Source organism: Passer domesticus, chromosome 4 (assembly GCF_036417665.1).
Source record: "Passer domesticus isolate bPasDom1 chromosome 4, bPasDom1.hap1, whole genome shotgun sequence".
Classification (NCBI taxonomy): domain Eukaryota; kingdom Metazoa; phylum Chordata; class Aves; order Passeriformes; family Passeridae; genus Passer; species Passer domesticus.
Genome location: NC_087477.1, coordinates 48544163 through 48566898, shown reverse-complemented (window position 1 = coordinate 48566898; position 22736 = coordinate 48544163). Strand labels below are relative to the sequence as shown.

At 36.2% G+C, this 22736-nt stretch overlaps 2 protein-coding genes across 10 annotated transcripts in view; one reads left to right on the top strand and one right to left on the bottom strand.

The window, feature by feature from the left end:
* Nucleotides 1–8182, bottom strand: part of CEP44 (centrosomal protein 44) — a 13608-nt gene extending 5426 nt beyond the window's left edge. For 4 of the 6 annotated variants that reach the window (XR_010361211.1, XM_064417719.1, XM_064417722.1 and 1 more), the window contains exons 1-7: nt 8045–8182; nt 6409–6551; nt 5689–5836; nt 4585–4731; nt 3742–3849; nt 2170–2313; nt 1601–1810 (exon numbers count right to left, since the gene is read on the bottom strand). Coding sequence is in view for 5 of the 6 variants with exons in the window: in XM_064417719.1 (XP_064273789.1) it covers nt 1601–1810; nt 2170–2313; nt 3742–3849; nt 4585–4731; nt 5689–5836; nt 6409–6497 (846 nt within the window). In the remaining variant the exon portion in view is untranslated. Of the gene's footprint in view, nt 1–1600; nt 1811–2169; nt 2314–3741; nt 3850–4584; nt 4732–5688; nt 5837–6408; nt 6552–7162; nt 7523–7573; nt 7890–8044 lie in introns of those variants that run through there. The other 2 variants (XM_064417721.1, XM_064417720.1) reach the window with 2 other exon arrangements.
* On the top strand, nt 8149–22736 carry FBXO8 (F-box protein 8). 4 transcript variants are annotated; one of them, XM_064417727.1, is made up of 6 exons: nt 8149–8393; nt 10136–10475; nt 12634–12760; nt 19433–19551; nt 21052–21248; nt 21969–22736. In XM_064417727.1, the coding sequence occupies exons 2-6, from the start codon at nt 10147–10149 to the stop codon at nt 22154–22156; spliced, it is 960 nt and encodes a 319-aa protein (XP_064273797.1). In that variant the 5' UTR covers nt 8149–8393; nt 10136–10146; the 3' UTR covers nt 22157–22736. The 4 variants fall into 4 exon arrangements, with proteins under 4 accessions (XP_064273797.1, XP_064273794.1, XP_064273796.1 ...); XM_064417724.1 differs by having other exon boundaries at nt 8218–8393; nt 10139–10475; XM_064417726.1 differs by lacking the exon at nt 8149–8393 and adding an exon at nt 8704–8862.

The following is a 22736-nucleotide window of genomic DNA, read 5'->3' as shown; positions in this document are numbered from 1 at the left end:
TTTCTGTATGTGTGAAGCATGACTTGGATACAATTTCATTAAACAAAAAAGCAGCAATTCTGTGGCCCAAAGAATTATTTCTTAGCAGTTTTCAAATGTCTATTGCAAAACAGTTAACTTTGAAGACTATGTATTATAATATTATAACTTATATATTTGTATATACAATGCCACAGAAACTGTAACTGAACTTGTTTCTGCAGGTGAATTCTTTCAGTAATTCTTTCAGCAGTACAGAAATATAATTATCTCTGGAAATTTCTGAGTACTTTTTGAGAGTATTTTCCAAATATTGTTCCAACCATATGAACTGCAATAAACATGTTAGTGAAGCAGTAAAAAAACAAATTTTAAAAAACAAAAGAACAAGTCTAGTCTGCAACATGAGCTTTCCCATGTGCTACAGTAACTTCTTGAAAAGAATACATTTGAACCAGGAGAAAAACTGTCTGTGGCTGTTCACCTGAAGGCCTCTTTAGACTGCTGCCAGAAAAAAAAACATTTCATTGGTGGTATTATTTGGACACATGTCTACTGATCCATAAGAATCTGGTTTCAGATGGTAAAATCACAAGAGCTACTACTGACCTAAAACTTTTTTTTTTATGTGATTGAGACTATCTATCCTTACTAATTGAGTTTGAGCTTTTAGAAATAACCTAGTGATCAGTCTGAACACCTGTCTATTTCAAGACTTTGCATAACCACCACACTTGCAAGGCACAAAGTAAAACATGTAAGTATTATCAAGCATTCTAATACAAGTATTAGAAGCATCTTCAAATTTGTGGGGGCAGCAAAATGTACAGGGCTCCTGGTTGTGAATAAATTCAGTAGTTTTACAACTGCTAAGAAAAATGCAACATCAATCAACTATTTTCCACAAGGATTTTCAACTTCTGGAAAGCATCTGACAGTATCTTAAGGATACACAAGATGCACGAGAGAATAAAATTTTTGGATTACATGACTAACTTCAAAGTGATGCTATGGTTCACTGCAACTCAAAACATTTACATGTGTACATATATCAAAGTACATAATGTGCACACAAGAAACTTTCAACAACATGAAAAATAACCCAATCTTAATGAAACAAGAGGCTTTATTTGCCATGCCAAATTCAAAAGTGCAATGAACATCAGTGACAAAAATTAGGAAGTTGGTGGAAGAGAGTGGGAATAGGAGAAAAAACCCCATTGATTAGACTAGAAATGTCAAGGACCCATAAATTACACATAGGACTAAAATAAGAAATAACTCTTTGATTAACCCTGTATTTTCCACTGTGCATGCCATCTATTTTTGTCACTATTTGTTGTAGAGAATGAAGACTCCATGTTCAAATTTAGTAGTAAATAAAATGACACTGAATCATTGCTAATGAGAACAGATGGAGAGCTTTGGTTCATAGAGTCTCTGAGAATAGAATTTAACAGTTAAGAAAAAAACCCCATCAACTTCACAAACAGCACTTGCATTCAGATTGTACCTTTAAAACCAGTGAAAAAAACACATCAGGAGGCAGGGAGGGCAGAAACAGACCAACAAGACTGTTTGGGTAATTTTTGTTATAGAATTAAAAGAGAAGTTAACACACCTTTCTGGATTGTAACAACAGTTCTGTTTCAAGAAGCAAAACTCGATTCAGTAAGTTATTCCAGTCCTTCTCATCTATGATCACCTTTCCTTGCAGCTTCTCTTCTAAAACTTGTAGTTTATCTTCCATCCAATCTAGCTTATTAAGCTTTTCCTGGAAATCCGCAAGCTGATTCTTCAAAAACTCAATTTGTGAGTTTTCTTCTAGGTCCTGAAAATACCCATAAGAACATATCCTCTAATTTCAAAACAGAAACAATTCATCGTTTGATCAAACAAATTAAGTACAATCTTCAAGTTCAGTAGCCACATCCTGCTACATTAGAAAATTATTTTTCTTGCAGAATTACCAAAATAAGCCTATTCAGGGAACACAGCTTCTAAAATAAGCTGTTGACAGAACAGTGTCTTGAAAGAGAGTACAATTTAACTGACTTCCTTTTTCCAACTTTTTCAATACATTTATTAAATATCAGCTGCATGCTCCTGAAGCATAGATATAATGTAAAAACCTTTATCATTTTAGACAAATCCTGTAATAAAAAGACATCTTAAAATAGAAGTTCTTACTTGTTCACAGTTAACTTCCACAATATCATGATCTGGGCACAATTCTTCCTCAGTCTCTCCCTGTGCTGGAAGAGGTAGTGGACAAAGATCACGACTAACTTCATCTCCTGAGTGCCGTTCAACTAGAGGCTTCTTCTGAGTATGCTAAAAAACAAACAAACAAACAAACAAACTGCTGGTGTTATTTGTAACAAGAATATTTCAATTCATTAGCAAAGTAATAACACATAAGATCTACTATTTCAATATTTATTTAAATGTAACTATCTTATCCCAACTGGTTACAAAATACAGAAAGGAAGAGCAGGCAGTTTAATTTTTTAAAAAATCACACAGACTTGAAGGAACTGTAAAACAAATATGCATGCACTTTACCATATATACTGTGTACCTTGTTTCTATAAACAGTAATCAAGACTTCAAAGTCCTCCCTTAATTTAAAGGTTGTTAGATTTCTAAGTGTGGACTGGAAAATACGTTATTACCTACAGTGAATTTCATGTATGGACAGTTTCTACATCAAAACCATGACTAAAACATTAAGAACAAAAAAGGTTTAACTAGGAAGATGAGAATTCTTCCTTCTTCTTGACAACTGTCAGCAAAATAGCCCTATGAGATATTCATTAGTTTCCTTTGAAGACTTCCCTTAGAGAAAACAAGGAGAAATTTTGCAATTCCTACTAGGTGGATTAAATCTTATGACACTATCACAAAATGAAATACTTAATGATTAAGAATGCATAATTACTAGTTCTGTGCAGCATCTTAACATGGACAGATTCCTCAATGTTTTAGTTAAGCTGAAACTCTCCTCTGCTAGGGAATTCTTAAAACACATGCATCTATCCCATTCAGTGCTATTATTAAACAACTAGAAAAGATAAAGAAGCCATTCCAAATACTTTCTTCATGAAGTTTTCCTTGATAAAAGCAGTATTTTCCTTACAAATAGAAACCACCAGCTATTAACAGGCAGTCATAGACCTACAAGTTTTCTACAATTTTATTTTGCACCCTTTTAGCAGATAATATCAGGAAAGCTGCCTCCTTCACATGTCAAGATTGGCATAATGTATAGACATTTTTACTTAATGCATAATCATTTTACCTTTGTCAAACCAAAGCCAAAAGGAATGCTACATTATGAAAACTTCCTGAACAGATTCAGATAAAACACCAAACAGTGTTTTGAAAGCTGTGTTGAAAACACGTACTAGGCCAAGCACACTTCACTCTTCAAACACCATACAACTTCTTTGTCCCATTGTATCTTTTTCCATTGCTCTCCCTTACACTTGATATAATTCAAATTTGCACTAACAACAGCACTAGGTCATTACCAGAAAGACTCTGAGATCAACCACTCAGTTAAAGAGAGGCAACATCCTCTGTATTTCAGCTATTATTTCAGCCAACCACACTTTGGGGAAAAACAAACACCAGCCCACCTCAAAACTAGTTTGATTAAGTATTAAAACTTAAATGAAAGAAAAAAAATTACAGCAAGAGCCTGACTTACTACAAACAAGATTAACCTTTAGACATAAAACATAAAAATTATTTTCATACCTGTTTGGAATTCAGAGCACTGCGACTTGGATCAGCAAGACCTTTACCACAATTTGACCATACTTCAATTTTAAAAGGTTTGATTTTTTTTCTCGTTTGGGATTTAACCTCCAAAGTGAACAGAAAAAAATAACACAGGAAAATTTTCAGGATTCCACATCCCACTTTCTAATACCATCACTGACTGACAGGAATATTTCATGGCGTCCCCACACAACACATTTAAACCTCTGTAGTACAATAACATCTAAAAAAAAATTAAATAAGACCCCTATTTATAGAGAATACAGATCCAGAAGTAAATGGATACTTTTATACTCATTAATACCTATGCTAGGTTGCATCAATAGATGGTTATAAATAGAAAAGACAACTTGCAACAGAGTTGAAAGTAAAACAAATTTTAAAAATGTAGTTATGTCTTCAAAACTGACAAATTAAGTATGCAAAAGTCCTGCAGACTTGTTACAACCTCAAAGGAAACAAAATCCTTTAAAATATAAAGACTGGAAATTCCTTTCATTAAAACAGAGACCAATACACTACACACACTGATAAAAAATAATGCCATTACAAGTATTGTTAATGAAAATAATCAGATTTGAGAAACAAATAAAAGTGTCATTTTTGAATTGTTACAGAAATTCAACATATGAGATGATTTTGTTTTGCCTTTAAATTTATCTGAAAAGTTTATTAAGTCACATGTTCACTGCATCAAGAAGTGTAAAAGAAAATATATAACTTACTGTAAAAACAACAATTAGATTTTTCTTCCAGTTTATCTGCAGCCCCAAACACGTCAAAAGAAACTTATAGAAAAGGTAACCATTTGATCAGTACCTTACTAGAGTTACTCAACTCCTTATGTTTCTTCACTACACAGTTGATAATGTCACAAACAATTTGCATTTTTCTTTCTGCAAAGCCAACCTGAAGAAACTGCTCTTTTGTTAAAATTGGTTTATACTGAAATTGATCTCGAAGAAACTGCAACAAAATAAGAGTTTACTTCACTTTCAAAATCACTCACAATTTGCTGTAGAAATGGCATGCCCATATTCTTATTTTACTACAATCTTGTCTTTCATTCTGCACTTCAGCAGTTATGCCTTTTCTCATTCAATTATTTTTATATGTAGCAATAAATAAACAGCTGTTTCTTTTAACTAGGCCTTAAACATCTCTCCTCTACCATTCACATCACTCTTGTAAACTTCAACTCACAGTCTTAAGATTCAAGAAATAACTGACTATAGAAATTAATATTAAAGAAACTTTAAGAGATTTTAAAGTGAATTTACAATAAAAAGTTACATTAATCTCAACAAATACATCAGAGGGCTATATACGGCTCCCAAAGAAGCCTATAAAGCAGCCTCTCAGATGGAAAGCTAGTCTGAATAAGACACTATTTCTTAATTCATCATTCCACCTTTCATGAAAACATGTTTTTGTATATTTTAAGGATAGTTCAAAATTATTTTCAATCAGTTAAGAATTTGATTCTGATTTATAAAAGGTTAATATTCAACTTTATGTATTAAAATGGCATATTGTTTCAAAATATCTGTATTTCTAAACTGTGCTTACATTACAATTTCTTGAGTTCCTTGTGATTTTTTGGTGGTTAAGATTTTTGCCAAGGTCACTTCTATAAATCTTATTGTCCAATAAACATTTCTGTGTTCTTCAAAACTAACATCTAACAATATTACTGTTTCTGCAAATGTCTCAAAACTGAGATTTGGCTAGCACCACCCATTCTTATTTTCATTAAAACCCAAAAACTTGCACATTTACTACTCACCTTAAATCCTAACAGATCTAGAATTCATGATCACAACCAAAAACTTTAGCTTTCTAGTAAAGCTCATAGTAAATGTTTAATTTCTGTGAAGTTGTACTCAAACCCATGTTTCTTTAGCAAAGAACATGAAGAGATACCTTATAAACAGCTTCGATAAAACGCAAGTCACTCTTGGCTGTCAGTTCCACTTCACACTTTACCAAAAGCTCTGCTATGCAAGTTGAAAAAGATGTAAAACAATAGCTGATGATAGGTAAAAATGCAGCTGGATCACCCTTTACTAACCTATAAAGAAACAAAAGTATTTTACACAGCAGAAGGTAACAAAAGCTTTTCATTACATGAATTCCAACATTCAACCTGAAAGGAATAAATACACAGAATGTTTTATCTAAATATATTTCATTTTAAGGCTTGTTTGTCTGGACATCTCTCACTCAGCCATCTTTGCTGTTATCTCTAAAATGCTCAAAAAAATGTTTCTGTGATCTAAATATAATTTAAACATTGTCAAGTCTAAAGCCCACCAGCATTTCCAGCTCAACATTCAGATAGGATGAAATTTCCTGAAGGAAGTTTTGCAAGCACTTCCAAGGAAATCCAAACGGTGAGATTAGCCAAAACAAAGAGAAGAACAGCAGAAGAGGAGCAAGACAGTAATACAGCCCAGAATTGTTCTAGGAATTGCTCAGAAGAGCAAAACTGCGTACTTTTATATTCCAGTTCACACAGACCACACACCAACTTCCCAGTCATATTCTGCTTATCACTGGGTGCAATGCTAATACTTATACATATCTTGTTTACACATCTTGCTGTCATCATGCATTGGCATAAGTTTTCACACTGCCACTTACACTGTATAATCCACATCTCTTGGATAATTTAACAAGCGAAGTCCTTGTTCGATTTTTCTTAAACTTCCATTTAGGTCTCCTGTTGCCATTATTCCAAACGCTAGTCTTCTTTCAGATTATTAAATAAACATAAAAAAGTGCATCTGTTCAAAAAAAACATGTACACAAAAATTACAAAATGCAATAATCACTTAAATTCAACTTTCTGCTAGAACCTGGGAGATAATTACCTGCCACTATCTTCACTACATTTCTTTTCTTGCTACAAAACAATTATTTTGAAGCCTACCAATGCAAGCAGTGAAGAGATACGGTCACACAGCCTAAAAATGAAACTATGGTCTCAAGAAACACTTAAAGCTTCCATTTACAGGGGGCTAGGTTTGTTGAAAGTGTTTTTCTTCTTGTGCTTCTATGGTGCTGCTTGTGCTTCTATCAGCAATCTTCAAGATTAGGCTCTTCCCATGTGTTCTGCCCTTGTTAAAAGGATTTTCTTCCTACTTAATCATCAGGTTCTTTTATTTTAATCATTAGGTCCTGGGTTATTGGTTGCACTAAACAGAAGTACACAATACTTACTTTTCAAAGCTTGGAAGAATTTAACCAATTATTTGAAAACTGAGGCAGCTATGCTTCCTGCATTATGTTACAATGTGATCCATTCTATGGTTTCGCAATTTTAAACAGCTATTAAGACAAACATCAATGAATGTGACATAAAACTGAGGCTCTAATCTGCAGTGCAAATACTCACAGAAGACACTCTCACAGGATTTTGTCTAATCATATATAGGTTGTTTCCCAAAAGTATCAACAATCCTTTCTTTTTACACCAGACCTGTGGATGTAAAAACTGGTAACTACTATCACTACAAGAGATCATAAAAGTAACAGTCAAGTTGGCAGCAAATCTTGGGAAGGTGCACACAGTAAAATAAGATACATAGCTTTTGTCTGCATAAATCCATAGCAGAAGTTACAGGGTGCTAGCTATCAAGAATAAAATCGAGTATAACAAAGTTTAAAGAGACAATATAGAGCTTTGAGGAAGTGGCTCAAAGAACAGCTCTCAAAACTGTGTATGACATTCAAAGGATCAATGCAAAAAACTAAACAAAAATACCAAAACAAACAGAAACAAAAAAAACTACCCCAAGCAAGTTACCAAGTATGTCAACACTGTAAACGCTGTCTTTGAAATGCCCAACAAGCAGACTTTTGATTTCTTCCAACTGGATCTAGGCTCTCCTGTCGCACAGGGCGGGGAGCTGGGGGAAATCGCAGCATTCCGCCGAGCTGCACAAACGTCACCGACAAATGCGGGACCTCGGCGCCGTGCCCACCGGCTTGTGCCCACCGGCTCACCAGCGAAGGGCACAAGGGACTGCGCGTCCTCGGCTGGTTACCCTGGGCACCAGCGGGAAAAACGCGTGTCGCAGCCAGGACACGGCACGGCGGGCTGCGGCGAGCTCGCCAGAGAGGCACCGGGGCCGGCTGCCCACCGCCCTTCCTCGCCCCTACCACAGCCGGCGACCGGGCCCTCCCCAGAGGTCGCCGCCTCCGCAGAGACCCCGGGCTAGGAGCCGGCCGGCACGGCGGGGACAGAGCCCGCCCCGAGAGCGATGCTGACGCTCACCCGTGCGGCGGGAGCCCCGCTTTCCCCGGCAGCGCGCCGGGAGCCTCGCTTTCCCTGGCAGCGCGCCGGGCGCAGACCGAATCTGCCGCCGCCGAGCCCGACGGGCACTTCCGCTCCCCGCGCGTCCCTCCCCGCGGACGTCACTTCCAGCAACAACAGCGAACGTCAGAGCTGCCGGGCAGGAGTCGGGGCGGCGGCGGCGGGCTCGGCCTCCCTGCCGAGGCTCCTTCCCCGGGCCTGTCCGCCTGTCCCCGCCGCCGGGCCCGCGCAGCCCCTCCCGCCCGGCGCGGCCCTCGCACGCAGGCGGGCCGGGCTCGTCGCGGCGGCGGTTGGAGCGGCGCTGGCACAGGTAGGGCCCGCGGGGCCGCTCCGCGGCGCGGACGGGCGGGCGGCGCGGCCAATCGGCAGCCGGGGCTCCGGGGGCGGCCCAATGGCGCCGGGGGGCGGCACCCGCCGGGCCGCGATCGCCGGCGCCCCCAGAGCCGGGAGGCCGGGCCGGGGCCGCTCTGCGCGGGCAGGAGCGGCTCGGGGGCGGCACGACTGCGGAGCCGCTGGGGACGCGGTGCGGCCTTGGGCGGCTTCGGGCCTCGGGCCTCGGCTCCCGGGGGCGGCTCCGGGCCTGCGGGACGGGCTGTGCCTCCACCCGCCGGCCCGGTTGCCCGGAGTCGGGATTGAAGGGTTTTCCCCTTACGGGGTCGGGGACCAGCGGGCCTCGGCTGCAATGCAGCCGCTAGGAACGAAGCTTCAGCTTCGATGGGCTTGCATCGAAGGAAGGAACCTTTTCCTGTTGGGATAATCGTGGCTGCAAATCAGCAGCTGTAAGGCTCAGTTACTGTAAAGTGGAGAGTGTTTATATCTAGAATGTGTGTTGGTTTTTATTGAATAAAGTAGAATCCAATACTAATGCAGCATTAATCTAGATTACTTTTAGCATCCTATCATGCTTGTCAACACTGCAAAAGAATTTATTATGCAGTAGCAAAGTAACATGAGGAAGACACAATTAGAATTTAAATCAGACTTTGACAGAGCTAGAGAAGATCAGCGACAAATAAACTGTTTTTACTGTGGTAGCTACTCCAGCCAAGCTATCAAGAGGGTTAAATTACTAGATAAGATTACATTATTAGAAGTTTGAAAACATGCATTTGAGTGGTATACTGAATTTGAAGATTGAAAATATAGGTTCAAAATAATTTTGAAGTATAGTCTTTGACGCCATTACTTAAAAGGCTGCATAACAATGGGTTTGCTCATCTTTTATTGTGAAAGCATTCATCCTGGATTATTACAAAGCTGAAAGTAATTACGTGATTGGGAAAATTATATGTGTTCTAACAAATGGCATATAAGCTGCTACACAAATAGCAGAGCTTGTGGATTTTTGGCAGCTGGTTCTAGGCTGCTTTAAATTCTGTCTCATTTTGTTTCTTCTGTGAAATTTCTTCTATTGTCCTTAAAATAGAAAATATGTTTTAAATTTATTTTTTTTACATTACAAAAGGGCTTTTTATACTATTTCTGCAGTGATATTCTCTGTATAAGTATGTGTGTATCTTGTCATGGCTTTATGTTATGGTACTAGGTAAGAAAGCTTGAGAAGATACTTATTCTCTTGTTTTTGAGCACTCAAAATTCTTACTGCATTATCACTGAAGTCATTAAACTTTGTTTCAGTGTCAGTGACTGTGTTATCCAATCATTGACTCTAAAGAGTCCTTCATTGACTCTAAATAAGGTATTTTTATGAAATTTTGAAGGAAGTCTGAAGATTCCAAATGTTCTGAAGCCTAAGGTTTCTTAAGTTCCATGTGATATAGATAATATTTGGTACTCTTTGGAGAAGCTTATTGTTAACTTTGTAGCTCTTCAATCATGGAAACTTTTGAAAAAAATCTAGGTTTTTTTAATGCATTTTGTTTTCAGCATTTTTCAGTTCCCCTGTGAAGGCTGATTACCTGGTCAACATAACTTTGCCAGAACTCACTTTCTACCCATTCAGATCAGTCCTAAAATTTTACTTACGTGCTGAGTCTGTCTTACAAATGTTTACAGATAGCTGTCAATGTCTAATTTGTATTTTATGTCCAGCAGGCTCGCAGATGGGTCAGGGACTCTGGAGAATTGCTAGAAACCAGCAATTGCAGCAGCAAGGATACAGTGGACAAGGCTATCTTACCAGAGAGCATGGTAGGAGGGTACCTGCTAACAATGTTTCCAATACAAGCCATCGCAAACAAGCTCAAGGAGGCATTGACATCTACCACCTGCTGAAGACGAGAAAATCTAAAGAACAAGAAGGATTCATTAACCTGGAAATGTTGCCACCAGAGCTCAGTTTTACCATTTTGTCATACCTGAATGCAACTGATCTCTGTCTAGCATCATGTGTCTGGCAGGATCTTGCTAATGATGAGCTCCTCTGGCAAGGGTAAGCCCGATAAAAGAACTATCACCTGGGCATAGTAAAAAGTATTAGATTTTAAATTTTCCTCAGTAAGTGCTTTTTGTCTTCCTAACCTAGCAAAGGTTTCCTAAGTTAAATGAGATTTATATAGAGCAAATATATATCGTTTAAAAATGTGTTATTCTGGATTTCTAATTAGTATGGGGTGTTACTGGAGATTACTGCATACACAAGCATGCTTGGAACAAGTATACATGTGTATTGTTAAACACCTGGTGTTTGAGATAGCACGGGGTAAAAACAGGGACCTGTCTTCACTTTTGTGTTAGCTCACAGCACATCTCAGGTGTTTGTATCGTTACTTCTCTGAACTTTGAACAGTTGTCTAGCTTAAGCAAGCAAACCTATTCAGCCAGACTTCCAAAGGAGGAGAAGTGAGAACTCATCTACTACACTTGAAGCAAATTAGGTGTACCTTTTTTGGAAGACGGTTATGGAGGGAGGAAAGAAAATGTCGTTTTTTCTCAAGTGAAATTTCTTCAGCCTAACACTTGAAACATGTTTATATATAACATACGCAGAATTTGTATGTCTGGGAAATAAATAAAGGAACATTTTTAAGATAAAATAGTGTAATATCAAAATGTAATTAACATATTCTTTGGTATTTTATGTTTTACAGCACTAGGAAACAGTTATGAAATCATACTTACCTTTAGAGTAGGTAGTCAACAAAACTTTTCACTTTTTTCACAACATTTTCTGCTCCCTTATCAGACAGTATTACTACTGTAGCAGTTGGGTTGCTGTTCAGATTGCTTATTTACCTTTCATTATGCTCTACATCTGCTCCTCCCCTCGTCTGTTTCCTTGCCCAGCTGAATTTGAATTAAGCAGCTTCCCTTCTTATGCTTTTGAACCTAGCAAAAGGATAATGTAGCGTAACTTCTTAGTCATAATTGTTCTGCTGTTGGGGACTGTTGTATTGACAGGAAACAGGAATTCTAGTGAAGGATACCAGTAAGCTTCTAAGTTTACCAATATGCTTTGTACTGTGCTCAGTTCTTGGTATCAAACCAGCCTAAATAAAAATAAATTCCCTAGACCAAAGCTTGAAGATAGTAGAGCTTCTTAATTACATGGAGTATATATTCTTAACATGTGGGGTGGAAATACATATTTTCCTTGAAGTTCATTCTAGGAAACAGTTCAACCATTTTTTTGTGGTCTTTCCAAATAATACTCACATTCATACCACGTTTCTTTTGGTACTGAAAATGTGTCCTGATTTAGCAATAAATAAAAATCTCAATTTGCATAATCTCTGTAAAAATCTTCCCTATTCCACACGTGTAAGGGTGTGTTTAACCTTTGGCAAGTACTGTGGTTGCAGTTCCAAACTCAGTCCAAATAGGAGCCAGATTCCAGAATTGAAAACAGAATCTTTGCCATGTCTCCAGTGACTACCTGCTGGGTCCTAAAAATTGTTCCTAATTAGTTACAGGGCAGGTGTGTTGAAGCAGAACTACCTGTTCAATAATGAATCTAGAGTGTGTAGAAAGGGAGTTGCAGATGGTATCATCAAAGAAACTGAGATGAGGGACAGATATTGATGAAACTGATGTGGAGTCAGGGTGGAATAAAAAGTAAAGAAGCTTAAAAGTTATAGAAGATGGAGAGGGAGGGGACTGGATCTAGTTGTTAGGACTGGCCAATTAGGACAAGAGGAAGAAGAGCTGGGTGAAGAAGGACAGATGGGGAAAGTGCTGAATTATTGGCATAATTGTGTGCAGATACAGTGTCCAATTCACTAGGACACAGGAAAAAAAACACAATGTTTTAATCTGTCATAGTACCCCAGGAGAACAGCTTGTTGCTGTTCTCCAGGTTCTAGGAGTGCCAGAGGTCTCTGCTGTGTGGTTGTCATTATAATGCCACCTATTGGGATGTGTTTTGATATTACACTCAAATACACCAAAGGCTGTATGAAGAAAACGTTAATCATATAATTGAAGATTTTAGAAAAACATGGCAAAAAGACTTAATAACTGTTACAGCAGCCTACTTCTAACTTTTCCTATGGCTCGAGTATTAGCTTTGCAGTGTTGATTACATTTTGCTTCTGTAAAATCCATGAAATTCGGAAAGGAATTTTTATAATAGATTAATTCTATTTCCATAGGTTGTGCAAATCCACTTGGGGTCACTGTTCTATATACAATAAGAATCCGCCTCTAGGATTTTCTTTTAGAAAATTGTATATGCAGCTAGATGAGGGCAGTCTCACCTTTAATGCCAACCCTGATGAGGTAAGTGAACTGTTGCTGACAGTAATAAACAGTTATAATAATTGTGATTGGTTTTTTTTATAATTATAGCCATATAAAAACAAAGTTTTAATCGTTGCTTGTTTTACTGTAGGGATGGTTAATACTGAGCTACAGCAGTATTCTGGTCTCTTTTTGAGTATTGTACCTGTGTACATCATTTACATGACTTGCCTGTTAAGTGCTCTGTACACTTCTGTGGATGCCAGAAATTCATTACCACGTATTAACTTAGGAACAAGGCAAATATCCTAACTGAAGAGACAGAGGTGAATTGTAAGAGCATAACAATGAGCTTACATAAATAAAAATTTTGAAATGCATAGTATGAGTTTGGTTCCGTTTAGGCAAAGCAGGATGAGGTATAAAGTCTGATTACTTCTATCGCAATCACATTTTCTTGTAGGGGATTTTCACCTATTTCCACTATCAAGGAGCAAATCTTGAAATATGAAAAAGATCTACTGCTGAACTATCCTGAAAATCAGTTTGATTTAATTTCTGTAGGTGTTTGTTGTGCATAATCTTTTCTTCTAGAGCAACATAAATTTATCTTTTAAAAAAAAATCCCTTGTCAGACTGAAAGGTTTCCATATATAAGTTCATGTAACTAACTGGAAAAGTCAGTTTCTGCTTTCAGTCTGTCAACTTTCAAAGAAGAAAACAGTTTGAGAGTAGACAGCTTTTGCCTGGGAGATAGACAGTTAATGCCCAAGTGGCAGAGAGAGCCTTTTGTGTATGAAACAAGACTCCTGCTTCATGTTTCCTAGGAAGAGAGTGTACACAATACTGAACAAAATGCTGTTAACTTCCTGCATATAGTTACACATATGCATGGAAGTGGTAATTGAGTAAATCTCAAGTAGAAAAAAGATTGAGATATGAAAAGAAACACTTCTAGAAGCAAATTTCACGTGGCTGAAATGATACAGAGTGAACTTGTGACCGTAGGGAAAAATAAATAAACCAGTTCTCTGAATCATTGCAATAATATAATTTCGTTTAAGTTCTTGCTTTATCTCATATTCTGCTTGATTAAGAGACCGTTACTTTTATCACTCACAGATAGACTATTTTGTAATTTTCAAGACATCAGCACCTGGCCACTTGAGTGATTAGTATTGTTTTCTGCAGAATTTTCATAAATTTGGTAATAAATGTGAAAGTTTTCAAACTAGATGCAATATTTAGGTAACTTACATGTTTTCAGTAATATATCAAGTATATTGCTAGCAGCATTGCCCGTCCAAACTATCTCAGTTTACAATGTACCATTATATTTCAATCTTATTTATAGTAATCTTGGTATATTTAAAGCATTTGGAGCCTTCAGAAAAGGCATGTAATAGAAGATTCATTGTTTTTAAAGGCAATTAAGATCTGCAAATTAGAGCTAACTTATGGTATACCTAAAATAGGTATTAACTTTATTCTGTTACTCTTGCTTCTTCATTGTGGTTATATTTTACAATAGAAGTACAAACACTCTGCTTCAATGAGAGATGAGAACCTCAGGGTATCTCCTAAGGGCTCTGTTCCTCTCTCCCTGTGGAGCACCGTAGCCTGGTAGGAATCATTCAGGGCCTGAGTTTCAGGAGAATTCACAAATACTGTTGCTTTTACTGTTTACAACTGTGATATTGGCAGAATTATTATTATAAGGACACTGTGACTGGAACGTATGATATGACATTCCACTATTACAAATTGTGTCTCCGAATTTCCTGCCAAACTCTGCTTTACATTTGATAACAGACCTGATCAAAGTACTATAAAAATAGGAATACTTACAGCCACAGGAGCAAGATTCTCCAAAGGACACCGCCCATGTCATGAAAATGGGTAACCAGGCTCCACAGCAACAGCTCCAGAGCTAGCGGTGGCTCACGGGGTAGGGAAGAGCATCTGCACACTTTGTGGTAGGATTCTCTGGTTAGCCATTGTTGTGTGCATGGTGTTGTGATATCTGCTGTAATTTAACGTGTTGATTGTGTGCATGAGCTTGCATAATTCATAGCAGGTGCTCACATTCTGCTAAAAGGATGTGCCTAAACACATGACATGTAATCTTAAAAAAAAAAAACCTCCAGTGCATGTTTGGGATGGGCTTTTTTGGGTTTTTTTTGTTTTGTTGGTTTGGTTTGGTTTTGGGGTTTTTTTTTGTTGGTTGGTTGGTTTTGTTGGGTTTTTTTCATATGGCACCACCATTGTAGACAAGATTTTGTTGTTTCTTTGGTGAGAGGGGATAGTTTAGAGGTAGTATTAGCACTCAAATATAATTACGTTGTTTAATCTGCCACCCTGGTTTAAAGAGTGTATGGTGTATGTGAAATGTTTCTCATGCAGTGCTCATTTCATCTTGTGTGCTTATGACTCAGAATTTGTAAGCAACCAGAAGTTATTTCCCATTGTTTTGTATCCAGTTTGTAACTCCCTACAAAATATTTTGTCAAGTTTATTACATGGATCAATGCTATGTAGCTAAAATTGAAACTAAAGGTACAAACAAGAATCTTCTGGTCAGGAAAGATTTTTTTTTTTTTTTTTTTCATCCTTAATGATGAAAGGATGGTTCTTAGTGGTTCTAACTGATCTATTTAATAGCATTATTTTTATGGACCTTCTGGAATCTACTGTACCCAAACTGTCTGTCTTTAGTGAGGTCAGGATTTCCTTTGCATAGCATAATAATAAAGTACAGTAAGACAGTGCTTATACTAAACCTGTCTTTACACTATTCTAGTTGTCTCATTCTGCAAGCTGCCCTTAGTTTTTGACAGGGAGGCCAGGTTTTTCTAACCTTTCCCTGGTTATAAATTGTTAGCTACCTGTGTAAAGCTACCTTACCTGACTTTTAATTATAGATAGTCTGTGGATGATGGATTGTTCACTGTGCTGTATTTCTAAGCAGTTTTTTGAAACTTACTGTGTTTCATAGTGACCTACTAAGCAAGCCAGTTTTGAGATTTACTGGTCTGAGAAATAGTATAACTGTGTGCATGTTGCAGAGGAAAGAAATTCTTTTGTATGATTTATCAAAAAAGTTGGAAAGGAGTATTGAGCTGAAACATTTTGATATTTCAGTGTTAAAATCAGAGTGGTTTAATCTTGTAAATTATTAGTTATGGATTCTGTGTAACATGAAAAATACTTCCTCAGTCTTTTTGCGATTTCTGCTATCCTGTTTGAATCAGTGAGACTGTATTTTAAAGACATGCAGTGAAAGAGACACTGTTTGAAATGTATGTTACATATTGTGTCCACATTTGTTTCCAAATGTCTTGATTCCTAACTTAGTAAAATGGTCTTAAAAATTTGTATTATACAATAGTTCATCAATACTCTGCATTGTTCCAGAAGATACACCATTAGATTTATTAAGATAGTGTACTTCCCTAGAAAAATGAGAACAATAATACCATATGTATCTAATTATTATTTACTAATAATGTCAATGTTACCTAGAATCACCAACAGAAGTTGAGACCCTACTATACTAGACACTGATTCCAAAATTTCTGTGCCATTAACTTAGGATATGTCTGGTTTGTTTTGTATGCATATCTAAACAGAGGTGTCAAAGGCAACTACAAAAGTTTTAATGTTGACTGCTGTACTGAAGTCCTCTGTAAGTACTCTTAGCAGAGAAGATAGTCAATGCAGAAATGGAATTAACACTGAAAATGAAATGTTTTCCATTTTAGAGATCCTATATGGATGTAAACAAATCCAAAAACTATTGGAAACAGGTAGAAAACAAGCAAGGAGTGTCAGTGCCATAATAGAATAGGCAGGCAAAACAAGCATTGTGTGCGAGGAAAAAAAAAACAACTGTAAAAAATAACATACTGAAATACAACAAATGGCTTCTGTTGTTACTGTTAGTCTATATTTAAAGTTATTGTTTGCATGTATAATTTAAATCAACACTTCCATACATTAATATTTTATCCAGAGCTGTCTGAAATTCAGAGATAACATGCTTGCCACAGAGGCACAGTTTAAGGCATCCTTCCTAATTCTCTAATGCTAAGAATATTACAGTCCTCTGAATTAGAATTTAAAAAATACTGTATGTGCTCATTCCACAATGTTTCCCAAGTGTTAAAAAGGTCTCTTCAGAGCTGACAGATCATGGCACAGAATAGCCTACCAGACTGCAGTCAAATGTTTCCTAAGAGAATCACCAGCTGACTGATAAGTAATCTTAGCATAGGTTTTAATAGTATGTAGGGCTACCTACTTCAGCTAGTATATATGCCACAAGCGACCATTTTAGCTTCCAGAAGTGATTTATTTGAAACAAGGTTCTGAGAGGTTTTCAAGGTAGTATTTACGGTGTTACGAAAAACAGATTCAATGACATGCTGTAAATCTTGTAAAAAAATTTCATTTGCTGTGAGACAAAATTTAACAACTTAAGAGAAATCAGGCTTCTACTGTTGCAAAGTATTTTTGATAGCTTAGGATTAAATGAAAACAACTAAAAACCATGGCATGTGGTGAACTATATTTTATTTGTTTAATTGTTTACTTGTGAAGGAGCTGAGGAAAAGGCATTCACAGGGAAAGATATTGTCAAGCATTATGCGTGGTAGGGGAGAAAGGAATTAGAGATAGAGAATAATGCAGTCTTTGTAGCCTGTCAGATGGAGATCCTACATTGAGTTGCAAGCTAGTGCAGGAGAAAGAAACTGCAGCATTTACCGTCACAGAGAAACAAACCCACTATCTTAAAGAAGGTGTTACATTCATCCTGCCTCTTCTATGTCATGTTAGGTATTTTCTGGATGTGTTGCAGAAGTGTTTGTTAATTGCAGCAGGAATGCTATTCAAGACTTCCCCACCAGGCTTCAGTTTGTATTACCTTAAGCTAATACTTCTTACTGAAGCAAACACATAAATCTTATTAACTCAGGATATATGTAAAGGAGATACTCTGCTACTCATCTTACATAAATTGCCAAAATCCTTGTTGTTATCTCCCATTTTTAATTTCTTATTTAGCTCTGACTCAAGAAGGTACTTAACATGTGGTCCATGACAAACTTAGATATGATCTAATTTGGACTGAAATGCAAGATGATAGAGCAATACACATTACATTGTCATCCTAAATATAGATTTTTCTTAAAATTGGGGCATAACACTGCTAGATTTTTTGGTTTATTCTAAAAACCTTTATGTTTTTATTTATTTGTATAAACCATTATTTTAACAAAATAAATGTATCTTGATTAACTGCTGTTTTCTATAAATATATAAGCAAAAACTATGGATTGGTAAAAACAGCTAGTTAATACTACACATGTTTCTTGGCTTTTGATTTGTGTTCTTAAATGTATATTCTAACTATTTACCTGCTTGATACAGCTAAGACTTTGCTTTACTAAGATACTTCACAAAATGCTCCAAACCTGCGCTCAGTCCTTTATTTCTTTTTCACACAAAATTCAAGAGCCCTGGGAAATTTAGTTTATACATTGAATGACAGGTTGCCCCTACATCTTTGTGGCTGTAAGGTAAACTAAAAGGTCAGACTTAAAAAATATTGTGAAGTTTGATATCAGAAGATTTATGAAAAAAATATTTCAGAAATATTTGAAAGGTGATTTAGGTTGTGGCCTTGGTACATTATTCTATGCAGAAATGCACTATCTTACTCATTTTACATTTCATTCTTATGCTATACTCAATCTGTTGTACTTAAGTATTGCAACACTTCTTGGTAACAAAAGCTGAGAACTGCTCCCAGCCCCTGTCAAACTGAATCGGAAGAACTTGGTTAGTTATTCTCAGGTTTAGATTTTTGCTGTTGAAAAGTGTGAACATTTTTAAAATCAGTTAGTTGGGTTTTGATTTCTGAGATTGTAAGGAAAATAGTTTTAAGCTTTGGGATATTTCAATGACCAGAGAGAATCCAGAATATCACTGAAATACTTTAAATTTGCCGTGTTTATTCTATAAGAAATGTGTGTTTGGTAAAAGTGTAAAATTCTGGAAATCATGACTATAAATTATATGCAATGCTGTATTTTTAAACTATCTTTATGTTAGGCATAGTGTTCTTATTTATGTGTATGCATATTTATATATGTTGATACTTACCTATGCTTTGAAATCAGCGTGCTTGTGTTTATTTGCATTATTGCACATTTAAACAAATGCATTTAATGCATCTATTTGAATGTGATACATTGTATACATGTGAGAACATTACTGTTTTAATGAAAGATTTTGAAGACAAAACACATTATGGCTAAGATTTTCTTATTTGCAAACGTTATGAAATTACCAGTTATGGTCCCTGCAACATTTTAAATACCATTACAATAGTATGAAAAACAAAATACGGATACACACCGTAAAGAACTTATTAAAGAACCATCATGCTCATTATGGGGTTCATAATTTAAAATTTTCTACTATGACTGTGTGTAAAATCTCAACCATAACACTAAATTGTCTCTTGGCATTTGATTTATAATTTTAGAGTGTATTCTGCATGTTGAAATGTGATTTAGAGGAGGAGAAGTCATTCTGAAAAACCAGTTAATTTGTAGGATTACATTCCTACATTGTGAAGTAAAATACTTGTTCCTAAATACATTATGAAGATTAAACATATTTATATGTACATGTATTTTATCTCAGGGAGTCAACTACTTTATGTCCAAAGGCATACTAGATGATTCACCGAAAGAAATAGCTAAGTTTATCTTTTGCACAAGAACACTGAATTGGAAGAAGCTGAGAATCTACCTTGATGAAAGGTAATTAAAATTTCTCTTAAGACATTTTCTATTAATTGTCATTGTTTAGCCCCATTTGTCAATATTTTGAATGTAGAGATGCCACTTCAATGATGTAAAAAGGCAAAAAAATGCAACTAAGTAATGATTCTTCTAAATCTGAATAGTTACTCCATTTAAGTATTTATGTGACTGTAGCACTTAATAAGAATCCTCAAAAATATCACCTATAAATGATAAATCTCACATCCTCACAAAATCTTATAAAGATATTTTGCTACTTTTTTTGACTGATGGTTTGTTTTCCCATTCTTGTGGGTCCTTTTTAGAAAAAGTAATTATCACTTTACTAAAGGATGATAGCTTTTTAACTAATGTTGAATCATCCCACCATTACTTGGTTGTCTGATATTTCTTGATTGGAAGTTGTACACGCCTCCTGACAGGGAAGGGAGCAGCCTGTTGGAGACATGAGAGCTGCAGAAGGGAACTGTGTCCCTGCTGTAGAGTGCTGTTGTCTCCACAGTGTTTTCTCATGCCAGCAGGTTGGGGAGGGCAGTATCACGAAGGAGAACAGTAACTGCACCTGAATAGGAAGAACAGAGGGCCAACAGCACTTCAACAGGAGTCCTCTCCTGCTTCTCATCCTCCTCAGCCTGTACTACTAAAGGAATAAAAGGAGTCTGTAATGTTATCACCACTGGCAGTCCTGTGCAGTAAAATTTCAGATTTATTAATCTCTTAGATAATAATAAAAATGCAAAACCATTTAATGGATGAGATTGCATGTTAAGGTTAGCAACTCCTACTGCCATTTATCTTCCCTTCATAAACAGAGTGTGATCAGACAATAAATATAAAAACTACTTTTTTAAATATTGAATCTCATGAGCAAGGTGAAAATCAGGTTAAACATAGGAAAATATTCTTAGGTTCACTTCAAATTTGCTTCCAAATTTTTTTCTACAGTCTTTTGCACACCTGGTAATACAGATGTAGTTTGAATCTTTTATATGTGTTTGTGTTCAGTGCAAAACACTTGAGAACATCACATTCTGATGGACTTGCATGAGCAAATTTTGCCTAGCTGAAGACTGGTTTTAACAAGACAATCCTGTAACAGCTTCTACTTAGACATCAAGATGTGTGACACACATCAATTTATTCCCTTTACTGTCTTTTTTAATGGTTTTGTCACAGATTAAAGGAATCAAAGCCTCTGCGTAGACCTTGATTGAATATACTTACAAACTTTGAGTTCTGATTCATGTATGTTTTTATAGTGTTTGGCTACAAACAGGCAAAGAACGTGTTTATATTATCTTTGTTCTAAAGATAATATATATATATATATGTTTATACTATCTTTGTGCTTTGCTGTTAGTGATAATTTTGCCTTCTAGCAAAAACAAAAGCTCCTGCTATTCTAAAGCTTTAATTTTTATTTTTAACCTCTACACATTTTCATATTGAAACAGATAAAAGAAACTTTTCTAATGCTACGGGTTTTTGTTCTGCCAGGAGAGATGTTTTGGATGACCTTGTGACGCTGCACAACTTCAGAAATCAGTTCTTGCCAAATGCACTGAGAGAGTTCTTCAGACACATTCATGCTCCTGAGGAGCGTGGGGAGTACCTTGAAACTCTCATAACAAAGTTCTCTCACAGATTCTGTGCTTGTAATCCTGATTTGATGAGAGAGCTTGGCCTTAGCCCTGGTAAGCAAAAATGAGCAGTGGATCAGTCTTTATACTTATGGATGATGCTACTGTTTCTGATAGCTTTGAAATGAGCACCTAAATGTGTATATCTAAAAGCACAAAATGGTTCAGTTGGAAAAAAAAAATCAAAAAACGTACAGATTCTTTTTTTTTTAGCTGATTAGTTTGGTTTATGTCCATGGTATCTTTCCTTCATTTTTGTATGTACTTTGAGCTTTTTTCTTTTCTGAAGTTTCTCTTGCAGAGTCTTACACACGTAACATTTTACCTTGTGGATAGTCTCAGAGAAATGAAAGGGGATATTGGGCCACATTCAAGTTAACAAGCACTTCTAATTAGTTGGAGGAGGCAGTTTTCAGCAGTGGAACTGCTTACATATTTAAAAGAAAAGCTTTTGCAGGATGTTGGTTTTAGTTTATACAAACTTCAAGAATCTGTTTAAATGAAAATATATAAAGCCCTTAGTGGCTTTTGGATTATGTAGAAATATTAAGAGATTTGTAAATTCTCATTTAGCAGTGTGCTGACGTTATTACTTTGAAATTTGCTGTATTAAGTTTTATTTCTATGGATATCGTTCTGAGTAGTTGTATGTATATATATGTAAAATTATGAGCCTAGATGATAAAGACCATAAGATTCTTAGATAGGGAATAATACTTTTAATGATCACAGTTTCTTTTTTAAACTTTTTTTAATTTATTCTCTCTTGTCTAGATGCAGTTTACGTACTGTGTTACTCTTTGATTCTACTTTCGATTGATCTAACAAGCCCTCACGTGAAGAACAAAATGTCAAAGAGGGAATTCATCCGAAATACCCGACGAGCTGCACAGAATATCAGTGAAGATTTTGTAGGGCACCTTTATGACAACATCTACCTTATTGGCCATGTGGCTGCCTAAAAGCACAATTTGCTAGCACTTAAAATTTGTAATTTTCAAAAACTACATCAATTCAAGATATTAATTATTTTGTAGAGATGGGGGTTATTTTAGTGCTGGTCATTCTAACCTCTGTATACAATCAAAAGTTTGTGTGTGTAAGTGTGTGTATGTGTAAACTACCTTTTCTATCTATTTACTGTGGGAACAGAAGGATTTTCTTTTCATAATTTTTTTTAGTTTTGCACAAAACAATGCCATTAGTCTGACACAGCCGTTTATGAATGTTAAACTGACATTACAGTCTAAGCTGAAAAAGTGGTGAATTTGTGCATTAGATCTGCTTGAAACTTTAATAAGTTCATTCTTTTTAGAATACCATGTAATGTGTATATATTTAACTAAAGAGATTTATAATCATAATTATTTTATTGTAAAGTATTTTAACTAAAATTTCTCCTTTTATCTCTTAAATTAGTGTTTGACTTTCGTTTGCATTTTTTTACAATGCTAACTACCTCAGATACTTAAGTTCAAGGGACATTGATCTGAATACTACAATAAAGTTTATTCCAGGAGATTATAGAAGACTTGTAAAATA

Bases quoted from the DNA above. Each gene is read 5' to 3' on its own strand.
- FBXO8 (XM_064417727.1), top strand. From the start codon at position 10,147: ATGGGTCAGGGACTCTGGAGAATTGCTAGAAACCAGCAATTGCAGCAG. The intron at 10,476-12,633 runs GTAAGCCCGATA...CTATTTCCATAG, and splicing joins GATGAGCTCCTCTGGCAAGG to GTTGTGCAAATCCACTTGGG. The intron at 19,552-21,051 runs GTAATTAAAATT...TTGTTCTGCCAG, and splicing joins AGAATCTACCTTGATGAAAG to GAGAGATGTTTTGGATGACC.